The 22,631-nt window shown below is 50.4% G+C and overlaps 3 protein-coding genes across 4 annotated transcripts in view; 1 reads left to right on the top strand and 2 right to left on the bottom strand.

Annotated features, from left to right (window-relative positions):
- The window catches only part of RNLS (renalase, FAD dependent amine oxidase), a 53,459-nt gene extending 53,252 nt beyond the window's left edge, over positions 1 to 207 (bottom strand). For both annotated transcript variants that reach the window (XM_086899048.1, XM_086899049.1), the window contains exon 1: positions 63 to 207. In XM_086899048.1, the coding sequence (XP_086755174.1) occupies positions 63 to 174 (112 nt within the window). In that variant the 5' untranslated portion in view covers positions 175 to 207. The remainder of the gene's footprint in view (positions 1 to 62) is intronic.
- A 5,943-nt stretch (positions 208 to 6,150) lies between these two features.
- On the top strand, positions 6,151 to 13,336 carry LOC111931631 (lipase member K-like). Its single transcript, XM_023930331.2, has 10 exons — positions 6,151 to 6,385; positions 7,483 to 7,598; positions 7,737 to 7,854; positions 8,713 to 8,911; positions 9,168 to 9,277; positions 9,432 to 9,568; positions 9,986 to 10,123; positions 10,221 to 10,292; positions 11,327 to 11,395; positions 12,271 to 13,336. Exons 2-10 carry the CDS (start codon positions 7,494 to 7,496, stop codon positions 12,502 to 12,504), a joined length of 1,182 nt encoding a protein of 393 aa, XP_023786099.2. The 5' UTR covers positions 6,151 to 6,385; positions 7,483 to 7,493; the 3' UTR covers positions 12,505 to 13,336.
- A 4,526-nt stretch (positions 13,337 to 17,862) lies between these two features.
- On the bottom strand, positions 17,863 to 21,452 carry LOC111931611 (lipase member M-like). Its single transcript, XM_023930315.2, has 9 exons — positions 21,339 to 21,452; positions 20,918 to 21,035; positions 20,279 to 20,477; positions 20,056 to 20,165; positions 19,680 to 19,816; positions 19,382 to 19,528; positions 18,828 to 18,899; positions 18,526 to 18,591; positions 17,863 to 18,451 (listed from the first exon to the last, which is right to left on the bottom strand). The coding sequence occupies exons 1-9, from the start codon at positions 21,435 to 21,437 to the stop codon at positions 18,218 to 18,220; spliced, it is 1,182 nt and encodes a 393-aa protein (XP_023786083.2). The 5' UTR covers positions 21,438 to 21,452; the 3' UTR covers positions 17,863 to 18,217.
- Positions 21,453 to 22,631: the final 1,179 nt, after the last annotated feature.

Raw genomic sequence — 22,631 nt, 5'->3', positions numbered from 1 at the left:
ACACCACACGCGACACCGCACACGACACGCTAGGCCCGGGTTCCCCCCCTCGCCGGACCCACCTGCTCCCCGCGCCTTGTCCCAGACGGCCACCTGTCCCCGCGGGGCCCCGCGCAGCAGCGCCGCGGCCGCCGCGCCCGTCAGCCCCGCGCCCACCACCAGCACCCGCGCCATGGCCGCCTCACGCCCCGGACACGCCCCCGGACACGCCCATCATGTGGCCACGCCCACCATCTGACCACGCCCATTATATGACCACGCCCACCATGTGACCACGCCCACCACGTGGTCACGCCCTCGGTGGGCGGGGTCTCCCGCGCCGCTGCGCGCGCCCGGGGTAAGCCGCGCCTGTGGGCGGGGCTAATGAGGCCACGCCCACAGCCCGCGCCTGCGCGCGCTCGGGAACCCGCGGACACGGCTGTGTTGGGCACACAGCTGGACAGACAGCCGTGTACGGACACACAGCTGTACACACACCTGTGTCACACACACCTGTGTCACACACACCTGTGTCACACACACCTGTGTCACACACACCTGTCACACACAGCTGGACAGACAGCCCTGTACGGACACACGGCTGTACACACACCTGTCACACACAGCTGGACAGAGACCCCTGTACGGACACACACCTGTGTCACACACACCTGTCACACACACAGCTGGACAGACACCCGTGTACGGACACACGGCTGTACACACACCTGTGTCACACACACCTGGACAGACACCCCTGTACGGACACACGGCTGTACACACACCTGTGTCACACACACCTGTGTCACACACACAGCTGGACAGACACCCCTGTATGGACACACGGCTGTACACACACCTGTGTCACACACACAGCTGGACAGACACCCCTGTACGGACACACGGCTGTACACACATCTGTGTCACACACACCTGGACAGACACCCCTGTACGGACACACACCTGTGTCACACACACCTGTGTCACACACACCTGTCACACACAGCTGGACAGACACCCCTGTACGGACACACAGCTGTACACACACCTGTCACACACAGCTGGACAGACACCCGTGTACAGACACACAGCTGTACACACACCTGTCACACACAGCTGGACAGACACCCCTGTACGGACACACAGCTGTACACACACCTGTCACACACACAGCTGGACAGACACCCCTGTACGGACACACAGCTGTACACACACCTGTCACACACACAGCTGGACAGACACCCCTGTACGGACACACGGCTGTACACACACCTGTCACACACACAGCTGGACAGACACCCGTGTACGGACACACGGCTGTACACACACCTGTCACACACAGCTGGACAGACACCCCTGTACGGACACACGGCTGTACACACACCTGTCACACACAGCTGTGTCACACACACCTGTGTCACACACACCTGTCACACACAGCTGGACAGACACCCCTGTACTGACACACGGCTGGGCACACACCTGTGCTGGGCACACACCTGTACACACACACACACCTGAACGTGCGTGCTTGCCTGGTGCACACACCTATACACAGCCCCCTGTGTCACACACCTGTGTCCCACACACCCATGTCACACACCTGTGTCACACACTCCTGTGTCACACACCCCAGTGTCACACACTCCTATGTCACACACCCCTGTGTCACACACCCCTGTGTCACACACACCTGTGTCACACACCCCTGTGTCACACACCCCTGTGTCACTCCTGTGTCACACACTCCTGTGTCACACACCCCTGTGTCACACACACCTGTGTCACTCCTGTGTCACACACACCTGTGTCACACACCCCTGTGTCACACACCCCAGTGTCACACACACCTGTGTCACACACCCCAGTGTCACTCCTGTGTCACACACCCCAGTGTCACTCCTGTGTCACACACCCCAGTGTCACACACTCCTGTGTCACACACACCTGTGTCACACACACCAGTGTCACTCCTGTGTCACACACACCTGTGTCACACACCCCAGTGTCACACACACCTGTGTCACACACTCCTGTGTCACACACCCCAGTGTCACTCCTGTGTCACACACCCCAGTGTCACACACTCCTGTGTCACACACACCTGTGTCACACACACCAGTGTCACTCCTGTGTCACACACCCCAGTGTCACACACCCCAGTGTCACACACTCCTGTGTCACACACCCCTGTGTCACACACCCCTGTGTCACACACCCCTGTGTCACTCCTGTGTCACACACCCCAGTGTCACACACCCCAGTGTCACACACTCCTGTGTCACACACCGCAGTGTCACACACCCCCGTGTCACTCCTGTGTCACACACACCAGTGTCACTCCTGTGTCACCCACACCTGTGTCCCACACACCAGTGTCACACACCCCAGTGTCACACACTCCTGTGTCACACACCGCGGTGTCACTCCTGTGTCACACACCCCAGTGTCACACACCCCAGTGTCACACACCTGTGTCACACACACCTGTGTCACACACACCTGTGTCACACACACCAGTGTCACTCCTGTGTCACACACTCCTGTGTCACACACCCCTGTGTCACTCCTGTGTCACACACCCCAGTGTCACACACTCCTGTGTCACACACCCCAGTGTCACACACCCCTGTGTCACACACACCTGTGTCACACACTCCTGTGTCACACACACCTGTGTCACACACACCAGTGTCACCCCTGTGTCACACACTCCTGTGTCACCCGCACCAGTGTCACTCCTGTGTCACACACCCCTGTGTCACACACCCCAGTGTCACACACTCCTGTGTCACACACCCCTGCCAGCAGTCCAGGCGTGCTGCAGAGCTGGGTCTGTCCCACCCTTAGCGAGCAGCCTGTGCCATAGCGAGCCCTGCCCACCTGGAGGTGCTGCCCGGCAGGTGCTGCTGGGGCAGGGGGTGTGACATCTCCCCGAAGGTGCTGGGGGGTCCTCTCCAGCAGCTGGCCCGTGTTTGGCAAGGAGCCACGGCTGGATGTGAGGAAAGCGGGCTGCTGGGCCCAGAGCAAACAGTGCTGAGGGGTGGTGACATTGCGTGCCATGCCTCTGCCCCAGGAAAACAAACTCCCGTCCTCAGAGCCCTGAGAGTGGGCAGCAGGGGGAAGGATTTGGGTTGCTACCCTTCCCCAGCTGCGTGGGTGAGAGGAGATGTTCCAGAAAAGCTCTGATAAGATCCTTGTGGTATGGGGGACACCAGAACCCCACACTTTGGCAGAGGCGTTTAGCAACAGCCCGGTGTGAAGCTGCACAGAGCTGCTTGAGGCACGGGCAGGTGCTGGTGATGCTCATCTCCAAAGGGAGCTCCGAGCTGGCCTCAGGGCAGGTGTTGTTCAACAGGAGAACACCTTCTTCCTGGAGAGAGGTGGGAGCCCCTGTCTCCCCTTCCCGTGTGTTGTGGGGCAGCCATGGAGGAGGAGGATGTGTGCTCGGTCTGGGACTTCTTAAAGAGAAAATAAAAGCTTGGCTGTGTAACTGACCATCCAACATGTAAGAGTGGGAGGTTTTCTCTTCTTGACACCGTTGCCCTGGAAAGAAGCCTCAGGAGGTTGTGTCCCCTCCTCAGCACCTCCTGCAGAGTTGTCACCTTGTCCTGTTCCCTGCCTGCTGTGGATGCCTCCCTCCAGATTCTGCTGCCTCCCAGGGGTTGCACCTCTGCAGGGGATTGTCACCACCATTTCCTTGAGTCTTTGTGAAAAGGGGATTTCTCAAACCTCACAAACACTCGGCCTGCTGGCCACTGGATGGCTCTGTGTGGGAGATGTGCTTGGGGATGGTTGATGGCACTGGGCGCTCACCTGGATTCTCACTGCCAGCTCGGCATGCCAGCGGGCTCAGCAGAGTCTCCTACATGTAGAAGCAGGTGGGAAAGCAGTCACAGGGCCACAGAACCATGGATTATCCTGAGATGGAAGTGACCCACGGGCTCGTCAGTCCAGCTCCTGGCCCTGCACAGACGCCCCAACAATCCCACCCTGTGTGGAGCTCTGGCAGCCTCAGGCTGTGCCCATTCCCTGGGGAGCCTGGGCAGCACCCAGAACCCAGAACCTGGGGGAAGAACCTTTCCCTGATCTCCAACCTAAGCCTCCCCTGGCACAGCTCAAGTCTTTCCCTGGCTCCTGTCCCTTTCAGAGAGCAGAGCTGCCCTCAGGAGGAGCTGCAGCCCCTGGGGAGTTGTGACCTCAGTGTTCTCTGCTCCAGCTGAACAAACCAAGTGACCTCAGCCAGTCCTCGTGTGGCCTTCCAGAGCCTTCCCCATCACCTCCTTTGAATGCCTCCCAACACCTATTAGAGGTAGAAGAGTATTAAGACATTATTACGATTTAAAGAGCTGAGGCCAAAAGAGGAACACCAAGAATTAAGACAGAAAACCTGGCAGTGATTTTACAGAAAACCTGATGATTAAACTTGAGCACGATGGGTAGAGCTGAAGTTTCCACTGCAGTGGAAAAAGCTCTGTGCTCACCTGATGAACACGTGGGCACTGCCAGCGAAGAAAACAGGAGTGATGCAAGAGAGGGCAGCAGGAGTTGGGTGAGAACTCTTGGATGTGTGACACGTTCCTGCTTTCGGGCTAAACACCTACCTGAAGTATGTGCTGGTGGCAGGTGGCTCTGGATGAGGGCAGGGCATGGGGACACTGATCAGGAGCTGTAGCACAACAGCCTTACTGGAAATGACCTGGGAAGGAAGGGTGGTGGGCACCAAACTGGATACAAGCCAACAATGTGCTCTCCCTGCAAGGCTGGAGAACCCCAGGAGTGGCCAAGGGGCCACCTGGCCACTGTCACCCCTGCTCTTCGGTGCAGGGGAGGTGACACCTGGGTGCTACGTCCAGTTCTGGAATGCCTGGTGAGAGGGGCGTGAAGGTGATCCACAGAGGCTGACAAACTGCAGCAGGAGGTGGAGGGAGCTGAGTTTACCGGGTCTGGCTGTGCAGTGAAGCTCAAGGGACTCTCCTTGACCCCATTCTGCCTCTAGAGTGGTGGTGCTTCAGCAGGAGCTGCACAGGACCCTCGGGAGGCCGGAGCATCTTGTAAGGCCTGTGACAATGTCCTGCTCTTCGAGTGCTGCAGGACTCTTTTGGGTACAGCCTTCATCTTGCCCCTTCCAGTACCTCCAGATGAGTGTGACCAGAGTTACTCTGCCCTTTCCCTGGAGTGTAGATTTCCATGATGTGTTTCCTCAGAAGGTGAAAGCCAGAGGTGACTTAGTGCAGCGTGGTTTCACTGCCCCAAAAACAAAGCCACCCTTAACCTCCAAACATCTAAGTTACAAACCCCTGTTCTACTGTGTGTTCATAGAAGTGGGACAAACTGACACATCTAGGTGCGTGCCTTGGACACATGTCAGGGCCATTCCAGGCTGACAGACAGAAGACACCTTTCCCTACTGACCTTTCACCGCAATTTCCAAAGCAAAACAATCTAGGAAAGAAGGGCAGGAGGCAGTGCCAGCCCTGGCACGGGCGGTGGAGAGGGATAACTCTCCCTCTTGGCAGGACACCTGTAGGATAAGGCACTCAGGTACTCCTCACACCTCCCTGTAAGGGTGTGAAGAGAAGGAGGTTGCAGTGGGCTGACACAGCTCCATCCCCCACCCCAAAGTGGGGCAGGTGGAGGGAACTGGGAGAGCAAAAGTGAGAAAACTGGGTGGAGGGATAAAGGTACTGAGTGTTGCTGTGGCAACTTGGCTGTGTCCCATCCCTGTGCTATGAGGAAAGGGAACTCCATCCCAGCCTGACCTGACCCAGTACAGATGTTTTCAGCCTGTTGCCTGGGATTTAATCTCCATCTCACATGTGGCATCTTTGTATAACAAGAAACATCATCATTTCTAAACCACAGCTACTGGAAATCCATTGTAGACTTTGATCTTTTCTTGCAATAACTTAATTATGTCTCTTGTAATAACAAATAAATAAAACCACCATTGAAATGGGAAGCTGGAAACTTTCTTCAGCAATATCAATTAAACCACTTTATCAATGGAAATCACCTCCAAACGTCCATAGTCATTTGACTCTGCCTAAACAGTATTTAACCGGCCTCCACAAACTAATTCTGGGGAATTGCGCTTTCTAAACTGTGGTGTTACATAACGATGTATATGTTCTGTGTCCCAGGGTGATTACACCCCCCACCCCACCCTGCAGCCAGTTCAAAAAGGGCTGTCTGCAGAGGGATGCAGAGCACTGCTCCTTGCACCAGCTAGGGGTGACAACCCATCCTCTGACACTGCCGTGTGCCACATCTCCATCTCCTGCGGGCTGGGCATCTCTTCCCTGCTGTGCTGCCCATCCTGCCCAGGGGCTGACATCTCCCCATCTCCTGCTGCAGGAGCTGTGCCACCTCTCAGCTGGGCTGGGCTGCCTTCACTTCTGGACAGGTGAGTGTGGGAAAAGCATGGCTAGAGCCAGATCTAAACGTGGCTGGCAATGGCACTTGGGACTCGTGGCACTTACAGCCCATGCTTGCCTCAGAGCAGGGGACCAAAATCTGATTTGCTGGGTCGGTTCTAGAGGCTGGTCCAGACCAATTTTTCTTGTGGCATCCAATGTCACAGTTGTTGGAGGGAGCAATGCTGCAATCCCAGACCTTTTGGTATCTGTTTGTGATGCCTCCTGCCCGTAGCTGTGTGCAAAACCTGCTGTTCCCATCTGCCTCCACCAGCTCCTGCGGCAGCTGCAGTCTCCAGCACAGGGTGAGGGGCTTTTTAACCTGCCTTAAACTGTATCACTAAGGGACATCTAGATCTGCTGGGAGATGCATCCCTCCCCATTTTGCATACAGATTTGCACTTTAAAATGTCCTTCTCTGGATCAAATGTAATCAATTCTTGTCTTTTCCACCATGATCAGGGAGAAGGGCAAGCGGTTAGAGATTTTCTTTCCATGATTTTATTTCTGTTTAGGGAGGGAAGGCAGTGTTGGATCTTATTTATCCTCCCTCTCCCTCCTGGGGAGGTTAGGGCAGTGGTGTCAACAGGTGATGCAAACAGCAGGGTGATGGGACAGAGCTTTCCCTCTCAGCCATCCCCTTTCCTGGAAGAGAGACTGGAGAAGTGGCACTGCCCAGTCACCGATAGGACAAGGAACACACAGCATCCTTTGGGTATCAGAATGGCTCGAAGGAGGTCTCAGCAACCTGGGGTAGCAGAAGGGGTTTGGAATGAGGGGGGCTTTAAAGTCCCTCCCCAACCCAACCCATTCTGTGATTCTGTGATTTTAACCTCCTGCAGTTCCCAGTGGTCTGCAGAGCACTGCAAGGATTGTTGCCTCGCCTCTTACTGGAATTCCCGAGTGTCTGTCCCACCTCCCTGGAAACATCCCTGCTGAGATGTGTTTCCTAAGCCACCCCACGCGCATTAACGCTTCTGAGCCCTCATCCGGGCCACCAGACCGGGTCTGGTCCTACCTGGGGTGTTCCCCTGCCCTCACCTCCCCTGCCCCTGCTCTCCCTGGCACTGCTTCTGTGTTGTTCCAGGCACAGTGAGGATGTGGCTGGCTCTAGCTCTGGTGGCCGTGTTCCACGGGATGGCATCCGGGGAGTGCCTCTTGAATTCCCCGTTTTCTAAGAACCCAGAAGCAGAGATGAACATCGTGAGTATGATGGCATTGGAGCAGAGAGGGTGGGAAGGGTCCAGGAAACAGCTGCTGATTAAATAATTATAGTTAAATATCACATTCAGGGATTTCCTCCCCTTGAAAATGTTATTATTGGCTTTCCTCTGGTTGCAGAGTGAAATGGTCTCCTTCTGGGGCTACCCCAGTGAGGAGTATGACGTGGTGACAGAAGATGGATACATCCTTCAGCTCAACAGAATTCCTCATGGGAGAGGAAATGCCGGGTGCCAAGGTAAAACTGGTGCCCTACAGAGCACACAAACCTTCACTGGGATACCAGGGCTTGTGCAAGAGGGTTTTCAAGGCTCCCTGTGGCTTGGCATCCGTAGCATCGGTTCTGATGGACCAGAATTTGTTGGGAAGGCTGATCCCTTGCCAGGGGTGTTTCCTCACCCCTCAGGAACCCCTGAGCAATGAATGTCAGGATCCCAGCAGCGAGAGGCAGCCCATCCATCCTGGTGGCACACCTTGGGTTCTCTCTCCAGAGCCTGGCTCCCAAAATGCGCTCCTGCAGCCGTTTGATGGATCAGCAGACGGGTTTGGTACTCCCTGAGGAGCCTCCAGGGGATCCTCCTGTCCTGTGAGGGGGGGTTAGATCCACGAAAATTGCATTTTTCCTCTCACATCCCCAGGCTCCTCCATGGTTGCCTACAGAGCTCCCCGGGCAGCTCAAGTTCTGCTTGAATCCCCAGAGATTTTGGGGATAAAAGCCAAGATAATGGCTCAGCTTAGCAAATCTGCTTTTTAAATGAAATCTAGAGGAACACTGACACAAACCTTCACAGATTTTGGCTGCCATGGGGATAAAACTTTATAAACTGTCTCAAGAGGCGACAAACAGCATTAAAAATAAGGAGTCATCACGCAAAATCAAAAATAAAAGATTAAAGAAAAATTTTCAATTAATAAAATAATAATCGCTATAATAATTTATGTACCTCGATAAAATAGAATATGCTAGAATATTAACATTTATACTATTATGTGGTATGTAATTAATATTAAACGTATTATTTAATGTTGTAAAAAATAATAAATTCATATTGATTTTTAAATTAAATTAAAAATAAGGAGTCATCATGTCTTGCAGGTGTGAGACCCGTGGTACTCTTGCAGCACGGTCTCCTTGCAGAAGGGAGCAGCTGGCTCACCAACCTGCCCAACAACAGCCTGGGCTTCATCCTCGCAGATGCTGGCTATGATGTCTGGATTGGAAACAGCAGAGGCAACACCTGGTCCAGGAGACACCAGGTCCTGACTCCCAAACAGGATGAATTCTGGGCTTTCAGGTAAATGGGTCTGAGGATCTCAGAAACAGCCGAATTCTGTCAGGGTCACGCTGCCCTAGCTGGGGGATGAGTGGACCAGGCTGGAATGAAGCTCATCCAACTTATTTTGAGTGAGAGACCCTTGTGAAAGCTCAGTGGGATGAAGAAGTTTGTGGGGTGGCCCTGCCCTCCCTGCTGGTACTGTGGTTTGCTGCTGGTGGCTGTGCACGTGGAGATGCTGCCCCTCTCAGCAGGATGTCTGCTCTTCCTTCTGCAGCTTCGATGAGATGGCTAAATACGATCTCCCAGCCATGATCAGCTTCATTGAGCAGAAAACAGGCCAGGAGCAGCTGTATTATATTGGCCATTCCCAAGGCACCACTATAGGTGAGTGAGTCCTTTTGATGATATCACGAGAAGTCTACACCCCCTGTCTGATTTGTAAAATCACTCACTGAAATTAAACTATGTGCATGAGTGTCTTGAAAGACTAAACCATTTTTTCTTTTTTCTACTTTTTTTCCAACCCCCACTCCCCCAGGTTTTATAGCCTTTTCCACCATGCCCCAGCTGGCTCAGAAAATCAAGGTGTTCTTTGCTCTTTCTCCTGTGACCACGGTGATGTTTTCTCAGAGCCCGTTTAGAAAACTCTCATTCTTTTCTGACTCTGGGCTTAAGGTTGGTCTGCAACATGTTCTGCACAGCCAAAATGTTCTTCATAGGGATTGTGAAATTAAAGTTATTTACAGAGAGGGGAGCGCTGTGCTGTTTTCATAATGAAGAAAATCGCACCTCACTACAGAACCTGAATTCACTCCCCAAAATGTTCTGGCAGAATTAGATCCAGAATGCTGAATAAAACTGATGCAGAAGCTGTGAATTGAGCCTTATCATTTAACACAGGAGCATTATGAGTGTAGGAGATCATGGCCATGAGAAGCAAGGAACAGAAACATTTAACTGGGTGCAAGGGAGGCTTCACTATGGGCAACCTTAATGTGTGTGGGGATAAAATAGAAGCTGTAAAGTTGGTGGTGCTTTGGGGAAAAGCACGACCAGCCTTGCTGTTTGCTGAGCACATTTGCAATTTTACAGGAGCTGTTTGGCACCAGGGAGTTCCTGCCACACACTGCCCTGGGGGAGCTGGTCCTCTCCAGGTTCTGTCTCTGCTCAAAGGTCTGCAAGCACATCCTGTCGATGGTTTTCGGCTTCAACTGGAAGAACACAAACATGGTACGTGGGAATAAATCTGCAGAGAGCCCTTCTGAAGGCCAAAGCCAATGTGGAGCCCATGTGAATCCTGTAGTGAAATGTGCCCGTGTCCTTGCAGAGCCGATTCGACGTGTACGTGGGACACACCCCGGCAGGGTCCTCAGTGCAGAACATCATCCACTGGCTGCAGGTAAACCTTGCCAGGTCCCTTCCTGAGCCAAGCAGAGTGTCCCTGGTCCCTCGTGGGCAGCCTGCTGTGCTGGGCAATGCAAGACACACCTTTGTCAGATCTTTGTGGGTTTTGTTTTCACCCCCTCCCTAAAAGGCTTGGCAGATTTTTGGGCCGAGAGGCCCCAAAGGGGCCTTGATCTGTCAAGAGAAACTCTTGGAGCTGAGGACCCTGAATCCACAGCAGGCATGCTCCAGGGGTTTTATTTCAAACCAGCTCCACTCTTGCCCTGCAGCCCAAGCGCCATTAGTGGTCAGACTGTGGCAGAGGTGCATTTGGATAGCAGCCAATTAAGCCTATTAGCGATAAAGCAGATTATTTCTCCTTGTGGGCATGAGAACAATCACCACCAGAGCCCCTTGACACTGCAGTTGTGTTCTGCTGCAGTCCTTTCTTCTTCCCCGAGCTCCAAATTAGCACTTTTTTTTTTTTTTTTTACACAACCTGTAGGTTGCAGGTTCAGTCTGTGCACCTTTTCTGAGTACTCAGGGCACAGCTTCTTCCCTGTGTGGAATTCCTGCTCAGGGACCCCAGAAGAACTTTGTGGGGTTTGCAGCAAGAGCACACACTCCATTTTCTGAAGTGCTGCTGCCCAGTGAGGGGGATCAAGCCACGGCCACCTTGACCTTGTACTGCTGACAGTCCTGTTCCAGTTAGACAAGGGATGTTCAGAGGCTCCCTCTGTTTTTGATTCTGCCAATTCTCCAGCCCACAAGGAATATTTAGAGTTCTAAACCCATTTTCTGCAACATTTTAACCTCTTCCCATCCCGGTGTTATCCACAAACACTAGAAACATAATCTCTGCCCATTTCTCCAAAATCACCGCAATAATTACTTGTGCTGGGCCTAGGGCCAGACCCGTGAGACACACTTGAAGAATCCTGCCAGTTCAGCCACAAAAACTAACTTTTGAGGTTTGACTTTTGAGGGTTGGCTGCACCCCCACAGAAGTGTGATTTCACTCAGAGCACTGCATGTCTGAATTTGCTGCAGGGAGTCCACGGTGGGGCACTGAGAGCTTTTGACGGGGGGCACATGTACAACAACCTTCACTACAGACAGGTGAGGTTCTCCAATGGCCACGGCCTTCCCTCTCCCTGTCCTCTTCCCATCCATGCCTGGGCTGTCTCCTCCTCCCTTCACAAACTGGAAGTCAGGATCTCTGCTTGGAACAGCAGCATTTTCCATTCTCAGCTCTGTTCTACCAACACCTTTCAAATGGAATAAAATGCTTTAAATTAGAGGCTTTCCACTTTCCAGAGTTTCCAGAGTCTCAAGTTACACCAAACCGAATATTAGGAAAAATGTATTCTCTGAAATAGTGGTAAAGCCTTGGAATAGAAGCAAAAAAGGAAAAACCCTTCTTTCTTCCTTAAACAACAACAACAAAAATTGTTCAGAAAGCACTGTGCTTCTTAACTTGATTAATTACACTGCAGGTAACGAGAGACATTGCTGACAAATCACCTCACGGCAAGTCCTCAGGGTGTGCAGCTGAAACAACCCTCCAGAAATGCTTTCATTTCAAAAACTTGCTTCCAAACACCTCCCTGCTGTCCCTGGGCTTCAGGAAATCACCACAAACCCCAGCAGGGGCGGCTGGGAGGCACCTGTGGAGGTCCCCAGTCCAACCTCCTGCTGGTAGCATGATCGTCCAACAGCACTAAATCAGGGCAGCCAAAGTTCTGCTTCCAAATCAAAACCATCCAGAGTATCAAAACCATCTGCAGTATCAGAACCAGAATTTCTAGCCGGGCAGAACAAATTTTCTAATTAATTTTAGTTAAATTAACTCGCTAAATTGCAGCACGTAAGGCTACGCTGCGTCTCTATAGAAGTTTCTCTTCTTTCTAGAAGAAAGGTGCTCCAGTTTTTACCTCCTTCCCTTCCCAAAGAGTATTCCTGGCCTTTGTGAAACCTCTCTTCCCTCTCCTCAGACTGGGGCCCCGTTCTACGACGTGAAGGGCATGGAGGTGCCGACGGCCATCTGGAACGCGGGGCAGGACTGCCTGGCCGACCCCCGGGACACCGCCCTCCTCCTGCCCCAGGTCAAGAACCTGGTCCACCACAAGATGATTCCCGACTGGAACCACATGGATTTCGTGCTGGGCCTCGATGCCACCGAGGTTTTGTACCGGGAAATCCTGGACATCATGAAGAAGCATCCCTAAAGTTGCTGGTTTTGCTTGATATCAGATTTATGGTTTTTTCCTGATTTTTATTTTTTTTTTTTTTTCCTCATAAGATTAGTGCTGTCTCTAGAGGATTTTGAAATTTCCCTCTATCTGGATCACCTGAATATAGTTGATTAAAATGTTCTGCTTTTAACTGGAGCAGTGACAGGGTGGGGAGAGGAGCCTTCCTGCTATTCCTGGCTGGCACTGCATTGCCTTTCTTTTTCCACTTTTCCTTCTCTTTCCTTTAGGGTTTTTTGGGATTTGTTTTGTTTTGTTTTGTTTGTTGGTTTGGGTTTTCTGTGGGTTTTTGGTTTTGTGCCTCCATCAGTGACACAAAGCTCGTTGTTGCTGCCTCAGGTCCAGCACAGTCATGCTTAAAACCATTGAGGAGGATGAGAAGGAGATCCAACAGATCTGTGATTTTGCTGCAGCCGTGGGCTGCAGTACATAATCCAGAATTAGGATCCCAGAATGTTTTTGCGTGGGAAAGGACCTTAAAGCCCATCCACCTCCCACTATCCCAGGCTGCTCCAAGCCCCAAAGTCCAACCTGGCCTTGGACACTTCCAGGGATCCAGGGGCAGCCACAGCTGCTCTGGGCACCCTGTGCCAGGGCCTGCCCACCCTGCCAGGGAACAATTCCTTCCCAATATCCCATCCATCCCTGCCCTCTGGCACTGGGAAGCCATTCCCCCTTGTCCTGCCTCTCCAGGCCCTTGTAAATTGTTTCTTTACATCTTTCTCCCTTCAGGTACTGGAAGGACATCTCCCTAGAGAAAAAACTGTACTAGTGGTTTTGAATTCAATAAAAATTGTAATTAATCATATTTTTAATGTGGCTGGGTTTGGGCTTTTTATTTTTGTCTCAGTGACTGAGAGGTGAGAAATGAATAAATCCTGAAGAGAAATTGCGAATCGGATGGTCCAGTGTGTGATCCTGGAGCAGAATGTGTAAAATCCAAATAAAAAGGGGCTTAGGGTATTCACAAAGTGCCTGTGTTAGGGTTTATCTGAGAGGTTTTGGTAATAAGATTGAGTGGTGATCTCAGAGGCACTGTGATGTATTGATGATTATTTTCTTTAGCCTGAAGGAAGGGCAGTTATTTTGCAGCAGTAAAAATTTTGACAGAAAAAAAAATTCTGTCAGCCAAAATCCTGAGGCTCATCAGAAAACCTCGATAAACGCTTCAACCACCAGAAGAAACAGCTTCTTTCAGGGAAGGAGAATCCAGCTGTGAGGCAAAACAATATTTTTTAATCTTTTTTTAAATTATTTTTTTAATTTTTAATTTTTTATTTTTTATTTTTATTTATTTATATTTTTTTATTTTTATTTATTTTTTAAATTTTGTTATTTTTATTTTTTTATTCTTATATATTTTTATTTATTTTTATTTTTTCATTGTTCTTTGTTCTTTGTTCTTTTTTCTTTGTTCTTTTTTCTTTTTTTATTATTTTTCTTTTTTCCTTTTCTTTATTTTTTTCTTTATTTTTCTTTTTTCTTTTTCCTTTGTTCTTTTTCCTATTTTCTTTTTCCTTTGTTCTTTTTCCTTTTTTCTTTTTTCTTTTTTCTTTTTTCTTTTTTCTTTTTTCTTTTTTCTTTTTTCTTTTTTCTTTTTTCTTTTTTCTTTTTTCTCTTTTCTTTTTTCTCTTTTCTTTTTTCTCTTTTCTTTTCTTTTTTCTTTTTTCTTTTCTTTTTTCTTTATTTTTCATTATTTTTATTTTTTCTTTGTTCTTTTTCTATTTTCTATTTTATTTTTTATTTTTATTTTTATTTTTATTTTTATTTTTATTTTTATTTTTATTTTTATTTTTATTTTTATTTTTATTTTTATTTTTATTTTCATTTTTATTTTCATTTTTATTTTTATTTTTATTTTTATTTTTATTTTTTATATATTATATTTTATATTTTTTATTTTTATGTTTTTCCCCTGCTTGTCCTAAGCCATTCTCTTCTGAAAGGCAAAGCCAACAAGCAAAATGAAAACTTAATGGCATTTATTTATGAAGAGAAGCTTGCACTCATTACAATTTCCTGGCTTACCACAAAGCCACTTTGGTTGCAGTAAATAATTCATGATTTAGTTCTTTTTTTGCCCATTTTCTTCCTAAGTATGTCGCTTCCTCCTCATTCCAAGAAGCTTTCTGTAAAATTGTCTTTTTAGGTAATGCTCTTCACCTAATCTGGTTATTCAGTTTGTTCAAGACAGTCCATTTCCAGTAAATACTCTTCTCTCTGCTAAGAAAATTGCTCCTAAATTTTATCAGGTGATCAGATTATGGGATTTGGATATTGTTTGCTTTTCTGTCTTTAACAGATTCTCTAAGCATCTTTCCATAGTACAAATTCTTGCTTAAGTTAATCCTGTTTAAACACATCTCCTTTTTTAAAAAAAAAGAAGTCTCTCTTCAGTTCTGCAGAAACAATTTGCCCAAAACCAAAAAAAAAAAAAAAAAAAAAATTTAAAAATAGCTTCACTTGGTATTTTGCCATGGGAACAAAAGGGCTTTTCCTTGATTGTTTTGTCTCCTTTTGCTGTGCTTAAACATTTTCTTTCCCTTTCAAAACCCTGAAACAAAGCTGTGACCCAAATCCTGGCTGAAATGAAAATAAATCATCTGCCAGCAGTGGGAGACATTTGCAGATGAGACTCGTGGCACATGGCAGGACCCAGAAAGTGTAGAAATAAATGAATAAAGAACCCCCAAACCATCCCCAAGTAAAATAAAAGGCTAAATAAAGAAACAAACAGCCTTTTGCCACGGGGCTCGTGGGCTCCTGGGAGGTTTGGTGTGGCACCAGTGACAGCCAGACCTGCTGGCCCTCGGCTGCTGAGCTTCTCTGATTCTGTGAGCAGGTTGATTCTTCACTGAAAGGATTGGGAAGCAATACAAAATAGAGGCCAGGACTGCAGATCCTCACAGTTCTGTGGCTGGAATAACAGGAGCCTGGCTTTCTTTCACTTGGAAAAGGTACTTGAAGTGTGCAGCCTTGAGCACAGACGTGATCCACCCTCACCAGCCTCAGCATTGTGTTTCAAATCGCTGGCAGCAGGCTCCCATCCCGGGTGCCAATTCCTTACTTTTGGCAACCTGGTGTTAGGCAATCTATTGACAGACTGACTTCCAGGTGGATCCTTCTCCTTTCCCTCTTCAGATGCAGGTCAGGGGTTGGAAAATCTTCACGGAGCCTGAGCAGAGAGCCCAGTGTGGCTTGTGCTGGTCCCGGTGCTGGTGGCACCAGCAGATGCCTTCCTTACGAGGATCGATGCTTTGAGCCCAGCTTTGCAGCCCCACAAGCTGCTCAGCTGACGTCAGTTTGGGTTAGAGAGCATTGCTTTATCCTTTAAACATATTTATCTCTCTATTAAAAGGCGGGGGATGCAGAGGTTGCAAATTAATCCCGCTGAGGTTTAATCTGCCCAGACCGTCAGCATTTTTATTTTCTTTGGATTGGAGGTCCTGAAACCTTCTGCTGTGGGTGTCTTCTGCCACGTGCAGAGACTTGCAGGCAGAATCCTGCCCAACTCCACAAACAACTGCTGGCCAGCACAAGTAATACAGAGATGGCTCTGTCATAAATAATGTGCAATGAACAGAATAAATTAATCCCACGTAATAAATAGATGGGGCTGCAAGGCTGAGCATACCCACCTCACCTGATGAGTGGCTCTGCTGGCTGGGCACTTATCAGGGAGGTGGGGAGATGCTGGTGTCTGTTCCTTGGAAAACCTTGAGCTGCTGTTTCTCATCATCCACCTGGCCAGGTTTTCACTCCAAGGCTTTTCTCCAGGGTCCTGGAGTTGCTGACAAGATAGGAATAGCTCAGTCCTGGTCACTGGGCCACACCAAGGATGCCCTGTTGATGCAGATGATCTTCCTGGTGCCAACTTCTGGCAATCCTCTTCCATTCCCACCCTGACAAGGTGAAAGGCACATGCAAAGGATTCCTCCATCCTGCTGCTGGGCTGCTCTGCTCCTACAAGCTGGCAGATGAATGGATCTGGTGATTGCAGGGGTTTTCTCTGAGTAGCCCTGCTGATGAGGTGGAATCCAGAAAGTGAGAACCTGAAACTAAGTCATGGCACTACCAATTCCTGCCCTGTTAAATGAGGCACAAATGTAGGCAAAAAATTATTGTAGCTTTGATCCCAGAGTTGGTAACGAGTTAACCCCTCCAGGGGAAACAGAGTGGCTGAAATTTATTCCTCTAGTCATGACTTTCTTTTCCATTTCAACACTAAGGAGCTAAACAGGATGAGCAAGAAAAGTTTGGCAAGAACCCAGGTGATTGGAGAGGGATAGCTGGGTGGATTTGAGAGGTGCAAAAGGGCTCAGCCTCTCCTTGCACATTTCATCACCGCTTTTTGAACTTCACACTGTGCAGCAAGGAGGATCTGGCAAGGAGAATCTCCTGCTTCTCTGCCCTTTGCCAGCTGTGCCCAGCTCAGAGCCGCTGGGCCAGATGTGGCCTTTTTCCACCAGTGGCTCTCACAAGGTCACTTTCCTCCCCTCCTGTGCCTAAACCCACAAACCACAGCACGTGCTCAGTTCCTGGAGTAAAAGCTCACTCTTGGATTGCTCTCAGCCTGCAAAAGCTGAAAAAACACCCCAACACAGCAGACCTCCTGCAAACCCAGCAGGCCCAGCAAGCCGAGGGCTGGAGCTTGGCTGTGGTGCAAGACTTTATTGAGATCTCTACAGACACAGAGGGCAGGCAGAAATCACAGCATCGCATTTAAAAGTGTCAAATCAGTGTGGAACAGGGGGACAGGAGACATTTTCACGCAGGGCATCCCTCACACAAACCCCGTGTCCCGTGGGAACAGGAGGCTCCTCCATCCTGGGGCAGCACATGGATGGATTCATGGATGGATTCATGGGTGGATTAATGGGTGGATTAATGGATCAAATCATGGATGGATTCATGGATGGATTCATGGGTGGATTAATGGATAAAATCATGGATGGAATCATGGATGGAATCATGGACAGAATCATGGGTGGATTCATGGGTGGATTCAAGGATGGATTAACGGATGGATTAATGGATGGATTCATGGATGGATTCATGGATGGATTCATGGGTGGATTCATGGGTGGATTAATGGGTGGATTCATGGAAGGATCAGTGGATGGATTCATGGATGGAATCATGGATGGAATCATGGGTGGATTCATGGGTGGATTCATGGATAAAATCATGGACAGAATCATGGATGGAATCATGGACGGAATCATGGGTGGATTCATGGGTGGATTAATGGATGGATTTATGGGTGGGTTCATGGATGGATTCATGGATGGATTCAAGGATGGATTCATGGATGGATTCATGGATGAAATCATGGATGGATTCATGGATGGATTCATAGGTGGATTCATGGGTGGATTCATGGGTGGATTAACGGATGGATTAATGGATGGAATCATGGATGGATTCATGGATGGATTCATGGGTGGATTCACGGGTGGATTAATGGGTGGATTCATGGAAGGATCAGTGGATGGATTCATGAATGGAATCATGGACGGAATCATGGATGGAATCATGGATGGATTAATGGATGGATTTATGGGTGGGTTCATGGATGGATTCATGGATGGATTCAAGGATGGATTCATGGATGGATTCATGGATGAAATCATGGATGGATTCATGGATGGATTCAAGGATGGATTCACTGATGGATTCATGGATGGAGTCACGGATTCTCCTCCATCAGAGCCACTATCCGCCCGTACATGCGCTGCGGGGCGTTCAGGCCCCAGTGGTGGTCGAAGTGGTTCCAGTCGGGGAAGTGCTCGTGGTGCACGATGTTGGTGAGGCGGGGCAGCAGCCGCTGGGTCTCCACAGGGGGAGTGACCCAGTCGTGGCCCCCGCTCCACACGGCCACCGGCACGCTCATGGCTTCGATCCGGTAAAAGGGCGGCGTCAGCTGGGAAGGGGGAGAGCATTCCTGTTATCTGCTGGGGTGTGATTCCCCATCCCCATCCCAGCCAGCCCCTTCACCTGGTTGTACTTCTCCATGTTTCTCAGCCCGTAGTCAAACTGCTTGAACTCCGAAGATTTTGCAGTCTGGAAGGCAGAGGGAAAGGGTTAATCCAGGTAATACCCTGGATCTACCCCCTGCCCCGGACAGCTGTGGCTTTTGAGACACCTTGGTGCAGCAGCTTAAAAATCCCTTTTATCTCTTGGCTTTGATTCCACCTCCTTTATCTGTTTCCAGGGTGAATGAAGCAGCATTTGAAAAGAACACTTTCACAGATTAAAATAAATAAAAGTTTAAGTAGTTATAAAATCAGAGTCTCTACCTGTCCCCAGTGCAGAAGATTTTTTACTGATGTATAGTCTGGAAAATGAGATAGGTACACATCCAGTCGGCTCTACAGGAAAAAGAAAGTATTTTCTAAGTGAGTTGGGAAGGATGAAAATCCACCTCGATCCACACTGATGAAAATCAAGCATTCTGTCTCATAACTGTGATATAAAAGTTATATGCTCTTTATTCTTTAGTAGCTTTATCCTGCTCAGAGCTAGAAGCAGCTTTCAAAGGTAAGCCACTCAATCAGTATCTTAAAATGGAAATACAACTGGTCCAGTCATTCTTTGGTTATGTAATGGAAGAAAATAAAAAAACAAATCAAGGGAAGAGTTTCCTTTCCTTAAGAGATCAGACCACAAGTGATTCTCTCTTAGCAAAGACTCTGCTAGGTTTAACACCCTGGCACCACTGCAGGGAATCTCCAAACAACCATTGCCTTGCACCCCTTATTTTGTGGGTTTTCACTCATTGTTGTGCCTCATTAATCATCTCCAGGTAATTAAAAAAACAGAGAGGGCTGTGAGCTGGACATGGTGCACCCACCATGTTCAAGTTGTCCCTGTCGAAGCCTCCGACGAGGAAGATGGTGTCGGTACACACTTGAGCTGCCAGAGGCCTGCTGCACTTCTCAACCAGGAGCGGCTTCTCCTTCCTCCCCACCAGAACCAGCTCCCTGGTTCCAAATATTTCCTGCAAGAGCACGAGGGAAAGTTAGGAAGGATGTCAGGAGCTCCAATGCTCGACGGAGGAGCAGGATCAGCACACAGTGGCAGTGCAGGGGGTGGGAGTTGCCAAAAGCCCCAGGATTTCGGCAGTAACAAGCCAGAAACACCTCCTGTACCTTGAGCAGCAGGTCTGGCAGAAAGGCTAGCTTTAACACAGGGCCCCGGGCGTGACGGAAGGTGTACAGAGGAGCCAGGGCAAAGAAGAGTTTGATTTTCTCGGCCAGATGTGGCAAGCTGGAGAACGCTATGAAACCTGAAAAGCAGCACGAGGTCACAGCACAAACCCCAGCTCACCCCAGACCCAGGTGTTTGAGGTGCAGGGTTTGAACAAAAACCGCTCCTGGATGCCAGCACAGCCTGGGATAGATGAGCAGGACGTGGCAAACCTCTCCCATGCAGAAGGGTTGGGAAGGCAGGGCCAGCGCAGCCCTGCTGCCAGCAGTGTCCAGTTAGGGATGGGCATTGCTGGCCTCTCCCCCTCTCCTCACTCACCCAGGGTGCTGCCCTGAGCGTGGCCGATGTAGAACAGCTTCTCCTGCTCACTTTGCATCAGGATGAAGTCCACCATGGCCGGGAGGTCGTACACGGCCATCTCGTGGAAGCTGCGCGGAAAAGGGAGAGCCTGGAGGAGATTCCCACCTCCCTCCCCACCTCCCACCAGGGGCTCAGCGCTGGCAGCCCTGCAGCCCAGCCCTGCCCTTGGTGGCCCCCTGACCTGAAATCCCAGAACTCCTCGGAGCCGATGGATAGGCTGCGGTGCCGGCGGGACCAGCTGTTGCCCCGGTTGTTCCCGATCCAGACGTCGTATCCCGCGTCCGCCAGGATGAGGGCCAGGCTGCTGTTAGGGAAATTGTCCACCCAGTCGCCACCATCCAGGCAAAACCCATGCACTATCAGCACAGGGGTCCTGGGCCCTGAAAGAGGAGATGTTGGGTAGTTGGCAGAAGAAGACATCTTTTTATGCAGAAATAAAACACCACTGTACGTCTTGATACTGTTTGCTGCAGGCTTTGCATTAAACGCCCCCTTCTCCCATTATTTCCCTGGTTGTGCTGGTGGTTTTTGTGTTTGGGGGACTTTTGCCATCCCAGACTCTGAGGCTGAACCTTGGAGCTGCAGGGAAAGAGTCACTGGGGCTTTGCTGGGTCACGCTGCCCCATCTCAGGTGCAGCAAAACACAGTGCTGAGCTCCTGAATCCCCAGGGGCAGCTCAGGGCAGCCAGGAAGAAACTCCTCATTGCTCTTCCAGCTGCCCAAACCGTGCCTGAAGGCACAGCAATTCCCACTGTTCCCTCTTGCATCAGGGCAGGGGCCAGGGTCACAGCTGGTGCCCCCATGGCGAGGCTGAGCCCACCTGAGAGCTCAGCGTCCTCCTTGCCGTGGGGAATCCGGTTGAGGCTCAGGATGTAGCCGTCCTCTGTCATCACCTCGTACTCCTCGCTGGGATAGCCGTGGAAAAGGATCTTCTGGCTCTGCAGGGACAGTGGTGAGGGGGCAGAGGGTGACCCAGCACCCCGTGCCTGCCTCAGCTTCACCTTCTCCTGCCACCCACCTTCCCCAGTGTCACCTGCACCCAAAGGAATCAGAGAGGCCAAGCTCAAGCTGAGGGCATGAAGTCAGTGACTTCAGGCAGGGCAAAGATGGGAGGTTTTTGATGCCCCAAGCCCCACAGAGAGGCCAGGTGCAGATGCAGGGAAGGGGTGAGCCGAGCTGGTCCCTCGGGAAGGACTTTGGGCATACCCGTGGGGAAGGGCGGTGTGTCCCCCAGCACTTACGATGTTCATGAACCTCTCAGGGTTGTAGAACGCTTCAGCAGCTGGGATGGCATCTTCCAGCCCCTGGGCCAGGCACAGGGCCACCAGCAGCCGCCACATCTGACCTGTCCACAGCACCTGGGGGATAACGGGGCCGGATGAGCAGGGCTGGGGGTGCTCCAGGGGCACAAGGAACACTGTGCAGCCCCAGCACAGCCAAAGCCTGATGCTGCCACAGGGAGCAAGTGCCTGCAACCCCTTGTGCAGTTTGGAACCCACCCCAAGCCTCTCTTCCATTCTCATCTGGTCCAGCTGTAATTGCAGTGTGGGACAAGTAGCTTCCCACCACCCCCTGCCTGGGAAAAGCATGAGGGTGCCTCCAGGGAAATCCTTAGGCTTTCAGGGAAAGCATTTCAGGGGAAGAATCCTCCCCCAGACAGGAGGGGTCATGTCAGAGCTCCATCCTGCAGGAGCTTCCCTGCTCCATCCCTGCCTGGGATGCTTTATTGCCAGGTGCTCCTGGATCCATCCCTGCCATCCACAGCACCAGCCTGAGGCATTCCAGAGCCAAGGGCAGGTCCAGCAAAGTCTGTTTCCCTGATGATCCTGCTGCAGGAGCTCAAGATGGCTCTGTGCCCCCCGCCCCGAGGGTATTTTCCCTGTAGCCTTATTGCACATTAAAGCTTTCCTGGGCTGCTCAGGAAAACGGCAACAGAGCAACTGTGTGGGCCAGAGCAAAAACTCCCTCTCACAGCAGAAAACAGAGCACCAGCTCAAGCCCTGCCCTGGGTCCAAGCCCTCCACCAGCACCTCGGTGCCTCCATCTCCAGATGCAGGCGAGAAGGGATGTCCTGGGATTAAACTGCTCTGCTGGGACGAAGAGGTTGGATTGCTCCTTGGTCCCACAGACAAACCACATGGCTAAACCTGATCTCCCTTCGTCCTGCCCAGCTGCCCAAACCCACTGGCCACAGCTGCAGGCTGGACTCAGTACAAATCAGCGCATTTTGGTGATTTTAGTCCCTAAAATCTCTCAACCTCAACCTGTGTGTGGAATGAAGACAGAAAGGACGGCAGGAAGGCAGGAGCTGCAGTGGCTCCTCACCCACAGACGCTGCAGGCCATGCCTGGGGACATCAGAGGCTGACCAGTTGCTGAAATAACCAGTGAGCACTGTGGGTTACAAGGGATGGAGGAGCCAGGCCTGCTCAGGAGATGCCAGAACATTGTGATCCTCAGTGCTGTTTTCTTGTTGCTAAACCCACAGCAGTTTCACACCTGTTGCATCCTCTGGTTGAGCTTGTCACTTAGGAA

The sequence above is a fragment of the Cyanistes caeruleus genome, chromosome 8 (genome assembly GCF_971803275.1).
Source record: "Cyanistes caeruleus chromosome 8, bCyaCae1.hap1.1, whole genome shotgun sequence".
NCBI classification, from domain to species: domain Eukaryota; kingdom Metazoa; phylum Chordata; class Aves; order Passeriformes; family Paridae; genus Cyanistes; species Cyanistes caeruleus.
The sequence above is the reverse complement of the archived record's forward strand: the minus strand, read 5'-3'. Positions and strand labels throughout refer to the sequence as shown.